Source organism: Garra rufa, chromosome 2, assembly GCF_049309525.1.
Source record: "Garra rufa chromosome 2, GarRuf1.0, whole genome shotgun sequence".
In the NCBI taxonomy this organism is placed as follows: Eukaryota; Metazoa; Chordata; class Actinopteri; order Cypriniformes; family Cyprinidae; genus Garra; species Garra rufa.
The window spans coordinates 71077336-71098831 of record NC_133362.1 but is presented as its reverse complement, the minus strand read 5'-3'; the positions used below and the strand labels follow the sequence as shown (position 1 = coordinate 71098831).

General features: G+C 36.7%; 1 protein-coding gene and 1 non-coding gene across 2 annotated transcripts in view; one reads left to right on the top strand and one right to left on the bottom strand.

Moving 5' to 3' along the window:
- Positions 1-17429: 17429 nt before the first annotated feature.
- LOC141326073 (uncharacterized) overlaps positions 17430-21496 on the bottom strand; it is a 130383-nt gene continuing 126316 nt past the window's right edge. Inside the window, exon 7 of the mRNA XM_073834772.1 lies at positions 17430-17746. Coding sequence (XP_073690873.1) covers positions 17430-17746 — 317 coding nt within the window. The remainder of the gene's footprint in view (positions 17747-21496) is intronic.
- On the top strand, positions 21371-21453 carry trnal-cag (transfer RNA leucine (anticodon CAG)). Its single transcript has one exon. It is a non-coding gene; the product is annotated as a tRNA-Leu (tRNA).

Below are 21496 nucleotides of genomic sequence, written 5' to 3'. Positions count from 1 at the left end.
TGACATCACAGGAGCTACGAAGGAGGCGCTCTCTACCGGAAAGCTACTCTGCAAATTCGCTAGTGGCCAATCTAAGAAAAGCCAAAGGACAAAAAACTAAAATAACTGAGAGGTTGGCAGAGCTTGACGTGACACCCTCAAAGCGCACAAAGCTCACTTCACAGTGCTCAAAACTTTGTGAAGGTAATAATGTAGAAGTGGCAGAAGTATTTTAAAGGGAATTCTGAGACCAGTATTATGTTTTTCATGTTTTTTAAAATTGTTATAATAGTAAGATTTTACATGATCACAATTGCCGTAGAGTGGAGCCAGTAGAAAACTTGCATGAAACCGGAGTTATAATTAAATGGACATTTATTGAAAAAACAAGGAACTTAAACCAGAATGCCAAAGAACCGAAGTAATATTAATCATGGACAAAAGGAGTGTGAAACTAAGGACTATAAATAAGGTAAATACAGAATTCTACGGCACCTTCAAAATTAATTATTTAGTGGTCAGCTGAACTGGGAAACTAAATAGTTTTTGGTGTTTTTAATTTCAGGAAGACCTTGACAGCTGTGAAGAATGCTTTAGAGGCTGATTGGGAACCATTTGAGCTGGCAACACATGGTCATGGGCCTGCTGTTATAAAGGGCACTTTCCCATTAACTGATGCATGTCTTAAAGAGAAAATGAAGGCACTGAAATCAAACTATTCCACAGATGAGTAAGGTTTGTCTCCACTCCAGAGAAAAATATTCATTAAAATGCTTGTTTGTTTTTTTGTCCTTTTTGGACAAAGAGTAAGAACAAGACATGGTTTATTTTGATCTGCTTACATTCATATATTATTGAAACCTCACTAAAATTGACAACTAATAGCCTTTTAATAGATACTCAATACAATGAGCAATTGTGGTTTGTTGTAATTCATTGATTTCATTGAAATACTGTATATGTTTTGCTTTTTTTAATGCATGTACAAAAATGTGTGATTTATAGTCCCTACAGTCCCTTCACTGTGAAAGACCATGAGGTATTCCTCATCTGAGCTATACAGCCATGGCCAAACATATAGTACAATTGGTAAATATGATCCAAGAAGGCTGATCTTTAATTTTAAAAATGCACAAAAATCTAACGTTTCATTGGATATTAAGAATTTAAAAAGAGGGGAAATATCATTATGAAATAAACGTTTTTCTCTAATACGCATTGGCCACAATTAACGGCACCCTTTTAATCAATACTTTGCCAGTTGAACAACTCAAAATGCCTGTTGAGGTTAGAGAACACCTGACGAGAGATCAGAAACTATTCCTTCATCCAGAATGTCTCCAGATCCTTCAGATTCCCAGCTCCATGACGGTGCTTTTTCTCTTCAGTTCACCTCACTCATTTTCTATTGGGTTCAGGTCAGAAGACTGAAATGGCCATAGCAGAAGCTTGGTTTTGTGCTTAGTGACCCATTTTTGAGTTCTTTTTGAGGTTTGTGTTTGGATTATTGTTCAGTGGAAAGTTCCAAACATCCCAGAGGAAAGGAAAATCAAACATGAGATCTCCTTCTCAACTCACATCTTTCTCCTAGACAGAAATGAGATCAAGTGAACATCAAACTGAGACATAAGGCTAAGTCTCCTGCTTCTCACATGTTTCTCCTGAGACAAAAAATGACATTCTTTCATGTTTGTCTCCTCTAAAGCTTCATAAGAGATCTCAGCTACATCACTCACTGTGCTCAGATTATTCTCCTTAATCAGAGGCACTCAAATTCTCACATTTATCTCCTCTAAAGCTTCATAAGAGATCTCGGCTACATCACTCACTGTGCTCAGATTATTCTCCTTAGATAGAGACACTCACATTCTCACATTTATCTCCTCTAAAGCTTCATAAGAGATCTCAGCTACATCACTCACTGTGCTCAGATTATTCTCCTTAGATAGAGACACTCAAATTCTCACATTTATCTCCTCTAAAGCTTCATAAGAGATCTCAGCTACATCACTCACTGTGCTCAGATTATTCTCCTTAACCAGAGGCACTCAAATTCTCACATTTATCTCCTCTAAAGCTTCATAAGAGATCTCAGCTACATCACTCACTGCGCTCAGATTATTCTCCTTAGATAGAGACACTCACATTCTCACATTTATCTCCTCTAAAGCTTCATAAGAGATCTCAGCTACATCACTCACTGTGCTCAGATTATTCTCCTTAACCAGAGGCACTCAAATTCTCACATTTATCTCCTCTAAAGCTTCATAAGAGATCTCAGCTACATCACTCACTGCGCTCAGATTATTCTCCTTAGATAGAGGCACTCAAATTCTCACATTTATCTCCTCTAAAGCTTCATAAGAGATCTCAGCTACATCACTCACTGTGCTCAGATTATTCTCCTTAGATAGAGACACTCACATTCTCACATTTATCTCCTCTAAATCTTTATAAGAGATCTCAGCTACATCACTCACTGTGCTCAGATTATTCTCCTTAGATAGAGACACTCAAATTCTCACATTTATCTCCTCTAAAGCTTCATAAGAGATCTCGGCTACATCACTCACTGTGCTCAGATTATTCTCCTTAGATAGAGACACTCACATTCTCACATTTATCTCCTCTAAAGCTTCATAAGAGATCTCAGCTACATCACTCACTGCGCTCGGATTATTCTCCTTAACCAGAGGCACTCAAATTCTCACATTTATCTCCTCTAAAGCTTCATAAGAGATCTCAGCTACATCACTCACTGTGCTCAGATTATTCTCCTTAGATAGAGACACTCACATTCTCACATTTATCTCCTCTAAAGCTTCATAAGAGATCTCGGCTACATCACTCACTGTGCTCAGATTATTCTCCTTAGATAGAGACACTCACATTCTCACATTTATCTCCTCTAAAGCTTCATAAGAGATCTCGGCTACATCACTCACTGTGCTCAGATTATTCTCCTTAGATAGAGACACTCACATTCTCACATTTATCTCCTCTAAAGCTTCATAAGAGATCTCGGCTACATCACTCACTGTGCTCAGATTATTCTCCTTAGATAGAGACACACTCACATTCTCACATTTATCTCCTCTAAATCTTTATAAGAGATCTCAGCTACATCACTCACTGTGCTCAGATTATTCTCCTTAACCAGAGGCACTCAAATTCTCACATTTATCTCCTCTAAAGCTTCATAAGAGATCTCAGCTACATCACTCACTGTGCTCAGATTATTCTCCTTAGATAGAGACACTCAAATTCTCACATTTATCTCCTCTAAAGCTTCATAAGAGATCTCGGCTACATCACTCACTGTGCTCAGATTATTCTCCTTAGATAGAGACACTCACATTCTCACATTTATCTCCTCTAAAGCTTCATAAGAGATCTCAGCTACATCACTCACTGCGCTCGGATTATTCTCCTTAACCAGAGGCACTCAAATTCTCACATTTATCTCCTCTAAAGCTTCATAAGAGATCTCAGCTACATCACTCACTGTGCTCAGATTATTCTCCTTAGATAGAGACACTCACATTCTCACATTTATCTCCTCTAAAGCTTCATAAGAGATCTCAGCTACATCACTCACTGCGCTCGGATTATTCTCCTTAGATAGAGACACTCACATTCTCACATTTATCTCCTCTAAAGCTTCATAAGAGATCTCAGCTACATCACTCACTGCGCTCGGATTATTCTCCTTAGATAGAGACACTCACATTCTCACATTTATCTCCTCTAAAGCTTCATAAGAGATCTCAGCTACATCACTCACTGCGCTCGGATTATTCTCCTTAACCAGAGGCACTCAAATTCTCACATTTATCTCCTCTAAATCTTCATAAGAGATCTCAGCTACATCACTCACTGTGCTCAGATTATTCTCCTTAACCAGAGGCACTCAAATTCTCACATTTATCTCCTCTAAAGCTTCATAAGAGATCTCAGCTACATCACTCACTGTGCTCAGATTATTCTCCTTAACCAGAGGCACTCAAATTCTCACATTTATCTCCTCTAAAGCTTCATAAGAGATCTTGGTAACATCTTGCACCATGCTGAGCCCTTACGAAACAATAATACATGGGAATATATTGAAAAATATATAATGTGACATATTACATAATACATTTTCAAATATTATACCCGATGCTAATATTTTCACTATACATCAATATATGGGCGTTTCTTCAACTAGGTGCACTTTTAGCCTTGAGAATTTTAAGAAAAAAAAATTTGTTCAAAAGTCACATAACAGTCTCATAAGTTTAAATAATTTGTCTAGTTTTAAGGTCTGTAAGAGGACAAACTTAGATTACAAGAGAAATAGTTAATATTTTACTTTTTATTTTTGACCTGCAATGAACAAATGTGCATCTCAATATACAGCTGTTATTTAAAAAATAGAATAACTTTGGTTTTTATATTAAGTAGAGCATGGTTCATAAATTGTGGATAATTTTTTTAATGTGTGATAAGAACCTTTTAAATATTTTTTTTAAAATGTGTGTGGAAATGACATGGTGGTGGTGGAAATGACAGCGTATTGTGGAAATGACAAGAAATTAAGGTAAATATAGAAAAGCTTTGTCCCTATGCTGGAACATGACTGTTTCTGGATTGAAACATTTGCAGATCATGCAAATCTATTTTCACAATCCATATAAATTGTACTTTGTAACCATAAATGTCATTTCCACCACAGAGGGCAGTGTGGTGGAAATGACTGTGGTGGAAATGACATTTCTGTAGTTTTTTGTGAAAAAATGGAAGATAGCTTCACTGACTGGCTTTGAATTATTACTTAGCATTTTGTGTATGTAAAATAATCTTATTTAACTTAAAATTAAGTTAATTAAATTAACTTTTTAATAACACCCTTGATGGTACAGTATGTGTATGAAGGCAAATCAATGACATTAATAAACGAGCGCACCACTGATGCTGTCGCGCGCAGTAAATCACATACGCGAGAGGAAAACAGTTCTACGCACGGGGAAACGGGAACCGCGAGCTCGTTTCAAACCTGCGCGCGCACACGACATATTCTCTGAGCGCAAAACAAGCCCTCGCGCGCGCGCTATCTTTCCCACATCCTCGCGCTCGATATTCTCTCACCTGCTCGCGCGAACACTTTTATTTTTGTAAATCGTGGGGCGGGACTTGCTGATTTAATTTTAATCTCAAACGCCATTGGTTACCTCCTCTATTCCGGAAGTCAGTCACGTTAATATAGCCTTAAAAGCTTAATGTTGCATGAAATTTAAAATATAACTTTTAACCATGCCAATAACCGTAGAAAAGTGTCATTACAACCTAAGAAGAGGGTTTATGTCCTGGGTTTATGGGTTATTAGTTATTATAGAAATTAATACGATATTAAATGATTATATTAACAATATGCCATTTTGTGTACACGAGTCTGTGCCCGATGTAGCATTCAAAATAAGTTAATAATAAATATTACATGAAGTACATCAAATAAAATAAGCCTACAATAAACATGTCATGCATCCCACTAGGGCTGTGCAATATATCGAACGATATTGTGAGGCGCGTTTAGTCAATGAAGCCGGTGCTTTGATTAGTAGTAAATCTCCATCACGTGCGTTCCGCTCAGGTTCCGCTGTAGCACAGAGACGTAAATCTCTGACAAGCTACGCCATATCAAGCTAAATATATGGCGTAGCTTGTCAGAGATTTACGTCTCTGTGTATCAATTGCCGCTACAGCGGAACCTGAGCAGAACGCACGTGATGGAGATTTACTACTAATCTAAGCACCGGCTTCATTGACTAAACGCGCCTCACAATATCGTTCGATATATTGCACAGCCCTACATCCCACAGTCTTGTAAGTCCAATAACAAACACTCTTTTCTGTAATATTTGTATCATTCGTTTATATTCGTTATTTTTTCCTTCATTTCGATCTCTTTACTTAAAGTTTTGAATGTAAATGATACAGTAAATGATCGACATGCCAGTAAAGTTTTAATTATGCTATATGACTGGGATTTTTACTGGAATGCAGTTTAAAGGTGGAATTTAAAATATTAAATTTTATTTCGTCTAATTAATAACTATAAACTATAAATATGGTGTCTTATTGAAGAGTGAATTATTCACGTTTCATTTGTAAATAAAAACACTTGCATAAATACAATCATAAAGTCCAAACTTTATCGGCATAAATATTTTGTTTTGAGTTTAGAAATTATTATATAAATTATTATAGAAATTAATACATTATTAAATGATTATATTAACAACAGGGGATGCTGTATATGTGAATGCTGTCTGTGCCCGATGTAGACAGCATTCTAAAGAAGTTTATCATGAATAAATATTACCTAAATTATATCAAATAAAATAGGCCTACAAGACATTTTTATCCATCCTTCTATTCACTGATCGTCTTTTTTTCCACATTATTATTATTATTATTATTATTAGCCTATTATTATTGGTCATATTTTTATTTTCGTTTAAATTCGTTCCCCCCTTCATTTAATTCACTTTACTTAACGTTCTATATGTAAATGATACTGTAAATGCTCGACATATGTTATATGACTGTGATTTTTACTGGAATGCAGTTTAAAGGTTGAATTTAACATATTTGATTTTGTTGATTCACTGAGAAATTAATCATTTACGTAGTTTCATTTGTAAATTTGTAAATGAAAACATGCTTATTTATCGTCACACGGGCATGAATACTAATAAATATATAATATATACATAAATAATATTAATAATATGGAAAAAAGACGATCAGTTAATAGAAGGATGGATAAAAATGTCTATTGTTAAATTTCTATTAAATGGCCTATTTTATTTGATGTACTGTGACAATAAAATGATTTACAAATGAAACTACGTGAATAATTCACTCGTCAATGAAATACTATATTTATATAGGCTAGTCTATTAATTAGACGAAATAAAACTGAATATATGTGAAATTCAACCTTTAAACTGCATTCCAGTATAAATCACAGTCATATAGCATAATTAAAACTTTACTGGCATTTTGATCATTAACAGTATCATTTACATTCAAAGATAGAAATGAAGGAAAAAATAACGAATATAAACGAATGATAAAAGAGTGTTTGTTAATGGACTTACAAGATCGTGGGATGCATGACATGTTTATTGTAGGCTTATTTTATTTGATGTACTTCATGTAATATTTATTATTAAGTTATTTTGAATGCTGTCTACATCACGCACAGACTCGTGTAGACAGCATGGCATATTGTTAATATAATCATTTAATATCGTATTAATTTCTATAATAACTAATAACCCATAAACCCAGGACGCGCAGGTTTGAAATGAGCTCGCGGTTCCCGTTTCCCCGCGCGTAGAACTGTTTTCCTCTCACGTATGTGATTTATTAATGGCATTGATTTGCCTTCATATATGTGGTGGAAATGACGTAGAATAAATATATTCACTGATCAAGCAATATTTACTTAGATTTTTCTTCATTTGTTGTTGATGAAAATTTAAATTCCCTCCATGTCCAACATGTGCTCTGATGTCCCTGAACATTTCCATTGAAACCACCTAAAAAATCTTTCACACAAACTTTTTAAAGATACATTACAGTGCTGTGGTGGAAATGACACCAATACTGTGCCACAGCTATATTTTGTATAAAAAGAAATATTGATAGAGGTCTCACATTAAACACTATAATGTATTTTAATTATTTTACTAGTGCTTAATTCAGGTACATTAATAGTTACCAGATAAGTCATATTTTTAAACTCTATTTTCATTGTTGAAGTTTAAAAGTCTGGGTGTGCGACAAGGAGAAAACAGTGATTTTGACACCTATAAGAAGGTTGAAAAGTATGAAAAAATCATAATAGAAAGGTAGTAATTTTTTTAGGTTGGTTTTATTGTTAGCTTGACAAATAAAGAGGAATTTGTCCAAAATTGTATGTATTTTTAAAAATATGACCAAAGTACATAAAAGTGCCCATAGTCTAAGAATCACCCATATGCATTGCCAATATAGTATGTATTGAACATATAAATATATTTAGAATCAAAGACTGAAATAAATCTCAGATTTGATCTTTTAATGTGTAAATTGCATATAGAGGTTTCCACATAAATGTGAATTAATTTATACACATACATAGATATAGACTTATTCATGGAATGAGTCAATGCAGATTGCATGATTTGCATGAAAATGAATTTAGGGGGAGATCTGCTAGTATTTATTGTTGTATTACTTTGAATTTTAGAAGGCTTTGTGGTGCGTGTATATTCATGGAGTTACCATGGTGCTGAAGAGTAGAGTCTGTATATAGAATAACGATTGGACAAACACTTGTAAGATATGATATGTTTAAAAAGTAATGGCTGGACATTTCACAGTGATTCCCTAAGTGCTTTAGTATAAGCATGTGTGCTATTTTAAACTATATATGTTCGAAAATATAAAAAATGTATGCAACAGTTCGTAGAGATGGGAAGGAGGAGGCAGGAACTGGCGAACATTTAAAGACTTAAAATAAACAAACTGAAAATAATGCGGCAAGCCCCTCACGGACGACTGCCATGCGCACACGTAATAAAAGATAAACAAAACACAACACAACACAACTTCAAATCCAGGCCTGGTCCTCTCTCGTCCTTGACTGGTGTCGCTCGTCCTTATATGCCTCCAAGCTCCCTCATGAGAGGACTCAAGACTCCTGTTTAATTGCACTGCTTTTTTTTATAAATTAGCCAAACACATCTGACATTGTTAGCTAAAGTATTTTGCCTCACTGGGCAGTATAGGTGTTGCACTGATTACATCAGGTGTGCAGTTCACCTGTGAGCAATGATTGCCATGAATGTCACGGTGCGCTTAAGTAGGAGATGGTTCAAACCATAGATACAAATAACTATAAACACAACATTTGTCTTGCCCATTTGAAAAAACTGTGCATTTTACCACCAAGTGTAATGGCACTAAACAGTGAGGGAAGCAGAAAGAGAAGGTAAGTAGCCCACAAAGTTTTTTTTTTTTTTTATTAGGCATGGTTTATGGTACTGAGAATTTGTTTCTTATAATTTGGTCTTGTCCACAGAACAGAGATCAGTGTGATGGAGATACCTAAAAGAATCCGTTACCCAATCTGAAAAACAAAGGTCAGTGAGCCAGCCACTGCCCTACAAAATGAAGAACGAGAAGGTAAATAAGTTTAATAGTTTTGACAGTCAATTGTAGAGGGCAAGACAATTTTGGAGAAAAGTAAATTAAATGGAATACTAAGTAAGTTCCTAAATCCTTTTTATCAAATGTGTCAACTTCATGTTCCATACATTTAATCTAATGTTTGGTTAGTTATAGGCACAATGGGATTAAAAGTATAGTTACAGTATTTCTCTTGACCAGTTCATGTAACATTTCTCTTTTTTCCCCAATTGTAGCTCATGTTATGAGCTGCGGCAAATGTCATGGATGGAAACCAGTTGAAAAGTCAAAGCTGAAGAAAGCCCTTATAAACAAGTGTCGCATGAGATCAACTTAAATGTTTATGTAATTGTAGTGTTACATCAATGATGTTGTGTCATTTACTGGTCTTTTATTTTGCTGTTTCTGTATTTAAGTATCTATATGTAGCTGTGCTGCAGTCTAGTCTAGACATTTTTTTTAAATGCTGCTTATAAAGTGTAAAAAGAAAATGTATATATTTTAGTTTGATATTGTAGCAAATTTGCTTCTCTATGATTAAAATATGTTTCTTTACAGTGCTTGCAAAGTATGAACATAGCTCATGTGCAGAATCTAACACTATTTAATTTCTGTATATTTATTTTAAGTGCCTTGTTAAAGATTTCCATATTTTCTTGCCATTGTATTAAGCGTGTAAAATGAAACTTGAAACCTACATGAGTAAAGAAAATGTAAACCTCATACTGAGCACAGTAAAAGCAGCCTAACTTCTGAGCAATAAAACTTTCTGCAAGACACTAAAGAGCTCTCCCATCTTCATTTTAATACAGTCTCATGGATGTCTTGTCTTCTCCAAATTTACTTTAGTCTCATTTATGTCTATTTGTATGTTCCCTGGGCAATTTTATGAGTAAAATGTGAAGTCAAATCTGAAACCTAAAGTGGACACATATGAGAATCACAACCATAAATGCTGAGCTTAGTAAGAGCAATCTCTGAGTGAAAACACTTTCTCTAATGAGTCTTGAAAGAGATTACAGCAAGACAATAAAGAGAGTTTTAGAAAAAACATCTGAGACACTGCTGATACTACAACAAGAGCTAAATAAGAATCTCAATTAAGTCTCAGATATTTCTCATGTCTCAGTTGTGACTACTCTTATTTCTCCTAATGGCTTTTAGGAGAAACATCTGAGACACTGCTGATACTACAACAAGAGCTAAATAAGAATCTCAATTAAGTCTCAGATGTTTCTCATGTCTCAGTTGTGTCTACTCTTATTTCTCCTAATGGAGTTTAGGAGAAACATCTGAGACACTGATGATACTACAACAAGAGCTAAATAAGAATCTCAGTTAAGTCTCAGATGTTTCTCATGTCTCAGTTGTGTCTACTCTTATTTCTCCTAATGGAGTTTAGGAGAAACATCTGAGACACTGATGATACTACAACAAGAGCTAAATAAGAATCTCAGTTAAGTCTCAGATGTTTCTCATGTCTCAGTTGTGTCTACTCTTATTTCTCCTAATGGCTTTTTAGGAGAAACATCTGAGACACTGCTGATACTACAACAAGAGCTAAATAAGAATCTCAGTTAAGTCTCAGATGTTTCTCATGTCTCAGTTGTGTCTACTCTTATTTCTCCTAATGGAGTTTAGGAGAAACATCTGAGACACTGCTGATACTACAACAAGAGCTAAATAAGAATCTCAATTAAGTCTCAGATGTTTCTCATGTCTCAGTTGTGTCTACTCTTATTTCTCCTAATGGAGTTTAGGAGAAACATCTGAGACACTGATGATACTACAACAAGAGCTAAATAAGAATCTCAATTAAGTCTCAGATGTTTCTCATGTCTCAGTTGTGTCTACTCTTATTTCTCCTAATGGAGTTTAGGAGAAACATCTGAGACACTGATGATACTACAACAAGAGCTAAATAAGAATCTCAATTAAGTCTCAGATATTTCTCATGTCTCAGTTGTGTCTACTCTTATTTCTCCTAATGGATTTTAGGAGAAACATGGGAAGACAAAGCTGACACCTAATTTCATTTATTCATGCCCGTGTGACGATAAATAAGCATGTTTTCATTTACAAATTTACAAATGAAACTACGTAAATGATTAATTTCTCAGTGAATCAACAAAATCAAATATGTTAAATTCAACCTTTAAACTGCATTCCAGTAAAAATCACAGTCATATAACATATGTCGAGCATTTACAGTATCATTTACATATAGAACGTTAAGTAAAGTGAATTAAATGAAGGGGGGAACGAATTTAAACGAAAATAAAAATATGACCAATAATAATAGGCTAATAATAATAATAATAATAATAATGTGGAAAAAAAGACGATCAGTGAATAGAAGGATGGATAAAAATGTCTTGTAGGCCTATTTTATTTGATATAATTTAGGTAATATTTATTCATGATAAACTTCTTTAGAATGCTGTCTACATCGGGCACAGACAGCATTCACATATACAGCATCCCCTGTTGTTAATATAATCATTTAATAATGTATTAATTTCTATAATAATTTATATAATAATTTCTAAACTCAAAACAAAATATTTATGCCGATAAAGTTTGGACTTTATGATTGTATTTATGCAAGTGTTTTTATTTACAAATGAAACGTGAATAATTCACTCTTCAATAAGACACCATATTTATAGTTTATAGTTATTAATTAGACGAAATAAAATTTAATATTTTAAATTCCACCTTTAAACTGCATTCCAGTAAAAATCCCAGTCATATAGCATAATTAAAACTTTACTGGCATGTCGATCATTTACTGTATCATTTACATTCAAAACTTTAAGTAAAGAGATCGAAATGAAGGAAAAAATAACGAATATAAACGAATGATACAAATATTACAGAAAAGAGTGTTTGTTATTGGACTTACAAGACTGTGGGATGTAGGGCTGTGCAATATATCGAACGATATTGTGAGGCGCGTTTAGTCAATGAAGCCGGTGCTTAGATTAGTAGTAAATCTCCATCACGTGCGTTCTGCTCAGGTTCCGCTGTAGCGGCAATTGATACACAGAGACGTAAATCTCTGACAAGCTACGCCATATATTTAGCTTGATATGGCGTAGCTTGTCAGAGATTTACGTCTCTGTGCTACAGCGGAACCTGAGCGGAACGCACGTGATGGAGATTTACTACTAATCAAAGCACCGGCTTCATTGACTAAACGCGCCTCACAATATCGTTCGATATATTGCACAGCCCTAGTGGGATGCATGACATGTTTATTGTAGGCTTATTTTATTTGATGTACTTCATGTAATATTTATTATTAACTTATTTTGAATGCTACATCGGGCACAGACTCGTGTACACAAAATGGCATATTGTTAATATAATCATTTAATATCGTATTAATTTCTATAATAACTAATAACCCATAAACCCAGGACATAAACCCTCTTCTTAGGTTGTAATGACACTTTTCTACGGTTATTGGCATGGTTAAAAGTTATATTTTAAATTTCATGCAACATTAAGCTTTTAAGGCTATATTAACGTGACTGACTTCCGGAATAGAGGAGGTAACCAATGGCGTTTGAGATTAAAATTAAATCAGCAAGTCCCGCCCCACGATTTACAAAAATAAAAGTGTTCGCGCGAGCAGGTGAGAGAATATCGAGCGCGAGGATGTGGGAAAGATAGCGCGCGCGCGAGGGCTTGTTTTGCGCTCAGAGAATATGTCGTGTGCGCGCGCAGGTTTGAAACGAGCTCGCGGTTCCCGTTTCCCCGTGCGTAGAACTGTTTTCCTCTCGCGTATGTGATTTACTGCGCGCGACAGCATCAGTGGTGCGCTCGTTTATTAATGTCATTGATTTGCCTTCATACACATACTGTACCATCAAGGGTGTTATTAAAAAGTTAATTTAATTAACTTAATTTTAAGTTAAATAAGATTATTTTACATACACAAAATGCTAAGTAATAATTCAAAGCCAGTCAGTGAAGCTATCTTCCATTTTTTCACAAAAAACTACAGAAATGTCATTTCCACCACAGTCATTTCCACCACACTGCCCTCTGTGGTGGAAATGACATTTATGGTTACAAAGTACAATTTATATGGATTGTGAAAATAGATTTGCATGATCTGCAAATGTTTCAATCCAGAAACAGTCATGTTCCAGCATAGGGACAAAGCTTTTCTATATTTACCTTAATTTCTTGTCATTTCCACAATACGCTGTCATTTCCACCACCACCATGTCATTTCCACACACATTTTAAAAAAAATATTTAAAAGGTTCTTATCACACATTAAAAAAATTATCCACAATTTATGAACCATGCTCTACTTAATATAAAAACCAAAGTTATTCTATTTTTTAAATAACAGCTGTATATTGAGATGCACATTTGTTCATTGCAGGTCAAAAATAAAAAGTAAAATATTAACTATTTCTCTTGTAATCTAAGTTTGTCCTCTTACAGACCTTAAAACTAGACAAATTATTTAAACTTATGAGACTGTTATGTGACTTTTGAACAAATTTTTTTTTCTTAAAATTCTCAAGGCTAAAAGTGCACCTAGTTGAAGAAACGCCCATATATTGATGTATAGTGAAAATATTAGCATCGGGTATAATATTTGAAAATGTATTATGTAATATGTCACATTATATATTTTTCAATATATTCCCATGTATTATTGTTTCGTAAGGGCTCAGCATGGTGCAAGATGTTACCAAGATCTCTTATGAAGCTTTAGAGGAGATAAATGTGAGAATTTGAGTGCCTCTGGTTAAGGAGAATAATCTGAGCACAGTGAGTGATGTAGCTGAGATCTCTTATGAAGCTTTAGAGGAGATAAATGTGAGAATTTGAGTGCCTCTGGTTAAGGAGAATAATCTGAGCACAGTGAGTGATGTAGCTGAGATCTCTTATGAAGATTTAGAGGAGATAAATGTGAGAATTTGAGTGCCTCTGGTTAAGGAGAATAATCCGAGCGCAGTGAGTGATGTAGCTGAGATCTCTTATGAAGCTTTAGAGGAGATAAATGTGAGAATGTGAGTGTCTCTATCTAAGGAGAATAATCCGAGCGCAGTGAGTGATGTAGCTGAGATCTCTTATGAAGCTTTAGAGGAGATAAATGTGAGAATGTGAGTGTCTCTATCTAAGGAGAATAATCCGAGCGCAGTGAGTGATGTAGCTGAGATCTCTTATGAAGCTTTAGAGGAGATAAATGTGAGAATGTGAGTGTCTCTATCTAAGGAGAATAATCTGAGCACAGTGAGTGATGTAGCTGAGATCTCTTATGAAGCTTTAGAGGAGATAAATGTGAGAATTTGAGTGCCTCTGGTTAAGGAGAATAATCCGAGCGCAGTGAGTGATGTAGCTGAGATCTCTTATGAAGCTTTAGAGGAGATAAATGTGAGAATGTGAGTGTCTCTATCTAAGGAGAATAATCTGAGCACAGTGAGTGATGTAGCCGAGATCTCTTATGAAGCTTTAGAGGAGATAAATGTGAGAATTTGAGTGCCTCTGGTTAAGGAGAATAATCCGAGCGCAGTGAGTGATGTAGCTGAGATCTCTTATGAAGCTTTAGAGGAGATAAATGTGAGAATGTGAGTGTCTCTATCTAAGGAGAATAATCCGAGCGCAGTGAGTGATGTAGCTGAGATCTCTTATGAAGCTTTAGAGGAGATAAATGTGAGAATGTGAGTGTCTCTATCTAAGGAGAATAATCTGAGCACAGTGAGTGATGTAGCTGAGATCTCTTATGAAGCTTTAGAGGAGATAAATGTGAGAATGTGAGTGTCTCTATCTAAGGAGAATAATCTGAGCACAGTGAGTGATGTAGCTGAGATCTCTTATGAAGCTTTAGAGGAGATAAATGTGAGAATTTGAGTGCCTCTGGTTAAGGAGAATAATCCGAGCGCAGTGAGTGATGTAGCTGAGATCTCTTATGAAGCTTTAGAGGAGATAAATGTGAGAATGTGAGTGTCTCTATCTAAGGAGAATAATCTGAGCACAGTGAGTGATGTAGCCGAGATCTCTTATGAAGCTTTAGAGGAGATAAATGTGAGAATTTGAGTGTCTCTATCTAAGGAGAATAATCTGAGCACAGTGAGTGATGTAGCTGAGATCTCTTATGAAGCTTTAGAGGAGATAAATGTGAGAATTTGAGTGCCTCTGGTTAAGGAGAATAATCTGAGCACAGTGAGTGATGTAGCTGAGATCTCTTATGAAGCTTTAGAGGAGATAAATGTGAGAATGTGAGTGTCTCTATCTAAGGAGAATAATCTGAGCACAGTGAGTGATGTAGCCGAGATGTCTTATGAAGCTTTAGAGGAGATAAATGTGAGAATTTGAGTGTCTCTATCTAAGGAGAATAATCTGAGCACAGTGAGTGATGTAGCTGAGATCTCTTATAAAGATTTAGAGGAGATAAATGTGAGAATGTGAGTGTGTCTCTATCTAAGGAGAATAATCTGAGCACAGTGAGTGATGTAGCCGAGATCTCTTATGAAGCTTTAGAGGAGATAAATGTGAGAATGTGAGTGTCTCTATCTAAGGAGAATAATCTGAGCACAGAGAGTGATGTAGCTGAGATCTCTTATGAAGCTTTAGAGGAGATAAATGTGAGAATTTGAGTGCCTCTGGTTAAGGAGAATAATCTGAGCACAGTGAGTGATGTAGCCGAGATCTCTTATGAAGCTTTAGAGGAGATAAATGTGAGAATGTGAGTGTCTCTATCTAAGGAGAATAATCTGAGCACAGTGAGTGATGTAGCCGAGATCTCTTATGAAGCTTTAGAGGAGATAAATGTGAGAATGTGAGTGTCTCTATCTAAGGAGAATAATCTGAGCACAGTGAGTGATGTAGCCGAGATCTCTTATGAAGCTTTAGAGGAGATAAATGTGAGAATGTGAGTGTCTCTATCTAAGGAGAATAATCTGAGCACAGTGAGTGATGTAGCTGAGATCTCTTATGAAGCTTTAGAGGAGATAAATGTGAGAATTTGAGTGCCTCTGGTTAAGGAGAATAATCTGAGCACAGTGAGTGATGTAGCTGAGATCTCTTATGAAGATTTAGAGGAGATAAATGTGAGAATTTGAGTGCCTCTGGTTAAGGAGAATAATCCGAGCGCAGTGAGTGATGTAGCTGAGATCTCTTATGAAGCTTTAGAGGAGATAAATGTGAGAATGTGAGTGTCTCTATCTAAGGAGAATAATCTGAGCACAGTGAGTGATGTAGCCGAGATCTCTTATGAAGCTTTAGAGGAGATAAATGTGAGAATTTGAGTGTCTCTATCTAAGGAGAATAATCTGAGCACAGTGAGTGATGTAGCTGAGATCTCTTATAAAGATTTAGAGGAGATAAATGTGAGAATGTGAGTGTCTCTATCTAAGGAGAATAATCTGAGCACAGTGAGTGATGTAGCTGAGATCTCTTATGAAGCTTTAGAGGAGATAAATGTGAGAATTTGAGTGCCTCTATCTAAGGAGAATAATCTGAGCGCAGTGAGTGATGTAGCTGAGATCTCTTATGAAGCTTTAGAGGAGATAAATGTGAGAATTTGAGTGCCTCTGGTTAAGGAGAATAATCTGAGCACAGTGAGTGATGTAGCTGAGATCTCTTATGAAGCTTTAGAGGAGATAAATGTGAGAATGTGAGTGTCTCTATCTAAGGAGAATAATCTGAGCGCAGTGAGTGATGTAGCTGAGATCTCTTATGAAGCTTTAGAGGAGATAAATGTGAGAATTTGAGTGCCTCTGGTTAAGGAGAATAATCTGAGCACAGTGAGTGATGTAGCTGAGATCTCTTATGAAGCTTTAGAGGAGATAAATGTGAGAATTTGAGTGTCTCTATCTAAGGAGAATAATCTGAGCACAGTGAGTGATGTAGCTGAGATCTCTTATGAAGCTTTAGAGGAGATAAATGTGAGAATGTGAGTGTCTCTATCTAAGGAGAATAATCTGAGCACAGTGAGTGATGTAGCCGAGATCTCTTATGAAGCTTTAGAGGAGATAAATGTGAGAATTTGAGTGCCTCTGATTAAGGAGAATAATCTGAGCACAGTGAGTGATGTAGCTGAGATCTCTTATGAAGCTTTAGAGGAGACAAACATGAAAGAATGTCATTTTTTGTCTCAGGAGAAACATGTGAGAAGCAGGAGACTTAGCCTTATGTCTCAGTTTGATGTTCACTTGATCTCATTTCTGTCTAGGAGAAAGATGTGAGTTGAGAAGGAGATCTCATGTTTGATTTTCCTTTCCTCTGGGGAGGTACGGCTTCTCTCCAGTGTGAGTTCTCATGTGCCTGTTAATGCTTCCTTGTTGACTGAAATGTTTTCCACACAGAGGGCATGTGTAGGGCTTTTCACCTGTGTGGACATTTATGTGGCTTTTGAGGGCTGCTTTTTTAGTGAAAGATTTTCCACACTCTTGGCAGGTGAAAGGCTTCTCTCCAGTGTGAATCCTCATGTGGACTTTAAGATTTCCATGTTCACTGAAATGTTTTCCACACTGTTGGCAGGAGAAAGGCTTTTCTCCAGTGTGAATCCTCAAGTGGACTATAAGGTTTCCATGTTGACTGAAACTCTTTCCACAATACTGGCAGGTGAAATGAGTTTTACTTGAAGTATTTTCTGTCTGAGGGCAACTAATTGATTCAGTTATAAAATACTGATCTTCATCTTGTATTTCATCTAGTACTTCACTCTCCATTCTCGGCACCATCAGTTCTAAAAAGAGACAAATACAAGTTAACCCCTGTTTAAAAGCAACAGTAGAACAGAGTGCAACAATGGCCCAGATCTGGCATTTATTCTGGAGTCACAGTCCTGCAGAGTAAAGCTCCAACACACCTCTAATAAGTTAACCTTGAAGACCATGATTCAGGTGTGTTCAGTTAGAATTGGAGTTAAACTCTGCAGAGCTGAGCTTGACACCCCAGTTTACATTTATAGAAAGTCTTGGATATGTGAAAACATCAAAATGTGTTCTACTGGGGATGTTTGAAGTGTTTGATGTTTGACTACTGTTTTAATTCCTCATTGAAAACTTGGAATCAAGGTTTTTTTTTTTTTAAATGCAGCATTACATAGACGTAAAGGTATGCTTGGGATTTTGGGGGAAACTTCTGTAATTTTTAACTAAGATTAATAGTGTCATGTATGTAAACCACATTTGGGCAGCATGAAAATCACAATTGTGAGAGATTTGAGAAATGCACATTTCAGAACAAAAATTTACAGATAATGTACTCACACACTTGTCATCCAAGATGTTCATGTCCTTCTTTCTTCAGTCGTAAGGAAATTATGTTTTTTGAGTAAAGCATTCAGGATTTATATGGTTTGAACTTCTAAAATGCAGCTTCAAAGGGCTCTAAATGATCGCAGCCAAGGAAAGAAGGGTTTTATTTAGCAAACAATGTTACAAATAAATAAATTACAATTTATATACTTTTTAACCTCAAAGTCTTGTCTAGCTCAGCAAGACAAGCATTTGAGATTAAAAAGTATATATCTGATCGTTTCGCTAGATAATAAACTTCTTCCTTGGCTGGGATCATTAAAAGCCCTTTGACGCCACATTTAAACTGCATTTTGGAAGTTCAAACTTGGGGGCACCATAGAAGTCCACTATATGGAGAGAAATCCTGAAATGTTTTCCTCAAAAAACATTTCTTTACGATTAAAGAAAGTAAGACATGAACAACAAAGCAGGAGGAAAGCAAACAAGATTACAAAAAAATCACTTGCCAACAGCAACCGAACTGAGAAAATGCACAGGCCAAAATATTGCTTACCAGCCATTAACCAGTATTTGGATTTTAAAAATCCCAAAACGCTCCAAACCCCCTTTTTCTGTTTCATTGTCAACAAACAATAATACAAAAATTGGGTGGGGGATGAGAAACATACAGTATCTCACAAAAGTAAGTACACCTCTTACATTTCAGCAACCATTTTAGTATATCTTCCCAAGGGATAATACTATAGAAATGAAACTTGGATATATTTTAGAGTAGTCAGTGTCCAGCTTGTATAGCAGTATAGATTTACTGTCCTCTAAAAATACAGCCATTATTGCCAAAATAGCTGGCAACAAAAGTGAGTACACCCTAAGTGATAACAGCAGTATGTTGTTTAGCCATGTAAAGCCACATGTCCTATTCATTATGTTTATGTTTTTGTCTGCTTGACTGTTCTGTGCATCAAGTGCAGAACCTGGCTTCAAAAAAAAAACAAAAAAAAAAAAAACAGATGCATGAGTGCTGCCAGCTTTGCTTTAAAGGTTGCAGAAGTAAAAGGTCAGTTTGTCAGTGCTCACACCATACGCTGCACAGTGCTAAAAGTCAGTTTGCACAGGCGTCATCCCACATGAAAGCCTCTTCTGAAGCTGGCTCATAAGAAAGCCCGCAAACAGTTTGCTGAAGACAACCTGTCCATGAGCATGAATTACTGGAACCATGTTCTGCGGTCTGATGAGACTATAAGATCAACTCAGATGGTGTCCAGCATGTGTGGTGATGCCCTGGTTAAGAGTACCAAGAAAACTGTGTCTTGCCTACAGTCAAGCATGGTGGTGGTAGCATCATGGTCTGGGGCTGCATGAGTGCTGTTGGTTCTGGGGAGTTGCAGTTCATTGAGGGAAACATGGAGTCCATTATGTACTGTACATTCTGTAGCAGAACACGGTGCCTTCCCTCCAGAAACCAGGCAGATCGGCAGTTTTCCATGATAACGATCCCAATCACACCACCAAAATGATAGCCGCCTTGCTGAGGAAGCTGAAGGTGAATGAGTGGCCAAGTTTGTCTCCAGACCTGAACCCTGTGGGGCATCCTCAGATGGAAGGTAGAGAAGCACAATGTGTCTAATGTACTGCAGCTATGTGATGCCATTATATGGAAGAGGATCCCAGCAACAACCTGTGCAGCTCTGGTCAATTCCATGCCTTGCAGGATTAAGGCAGTGCTGGATAACAATGGTGCTAACATAAAATATTGACACTTTGGACACAGTTTTGACAAGTTCACTTAGGGTGTACTCACTTTTGTTGCCAGCTATTTTGACAATAATGGCTGTATGCTGAGTTATTTTCATAGGACAGTAAATCTATACTGCTATACAAGCTGCACACTGACTATAAAATATATCCAAGTTAAATTTCTATAGTATTATCCCTTAAGACAATATACTAAATTTGTGTGAGGGGTGTACTCACTTTTGTGGGACACTCTATAGCACTTGTTCTCAAACTGGGGTATGCGAGGTGACGGAAGGGAGTTGCCAAAAAAATGCTGAGCTTTGCCATTCATTTAGTTCTACCCCAATTTAAAGTAACATTAAAACAGAGCATGTATTTCTGACAAGCAAAATGCCGCTTTTATGCTGAAACAGGAAAATGGGAGTGCCGTAAACAATCAAAGACATCAAATTACCTCATCTCTTGCAGTCAAAACTGACTGTATCCATACCAGCAGTGTGCATATGATAGGATGCCTGCAAAGTATGCTACTTTATTCAGGTCATGAGGGGAGGCCTCAGCAAACTGACAGCTTATCACCCTGGACCCTCAGATTAAAACTCTGATGCTCTACCGACTGAGCTATCCGGGCCACCTGCATGACAGCAGAAAATGTGCATTCTCTGTCTGCTTACAGTTTGTGGCACTACAGGATGAAGGCCACAGACTATTAGGCTTGGTGTGTCCGGGCCTTTAGGTTTACGAAAGCTTGTCTTCCCAATGACATGTAATTTCATTTCATCGAATGCCAGCATTATACTAACCTCAAGAAAGCCTCACAAGGACACGGCCACATGTTACATGATTATGAATGCTATTACTGCATTCATTCAGCATTAGCCCAGCATCAACACTGAATTTCGATTACACTGTATATCAACGGTTGGTCTAGGACTGGGTGGGAGTCAGGGAATTTACCTGGAACCTCACAGTTTCTCACAAAACATCATGTCGCACGCCCTCCAGAGGAGCTGTGGCCTTTTGACTCGGGAGAAAAGGGACAATCAGGCGGAAGGGATCCTTCAGATTATGAGACTGACACGCTGCCCAACTGCGTCAATGAGGCCGGTGGGTTGACCGGTCTGAACAACGAAGAACTAGCTTCTCTGTCCTTGCCTGTAGGTGTAGCCGCAATGGGTCAGCTCCCACCACGCAGGCGGGTCAGGATGGCCGAGTGGTCTAAGGCGCTGCGTTCAGGTCGCAGTCTCCCCTGGAGGCGTGGGTTCGAATCCCACTTCTGACAGACTTAAGTTTCGGCTACGGACAACAGCTACGGTCTTCAGCCG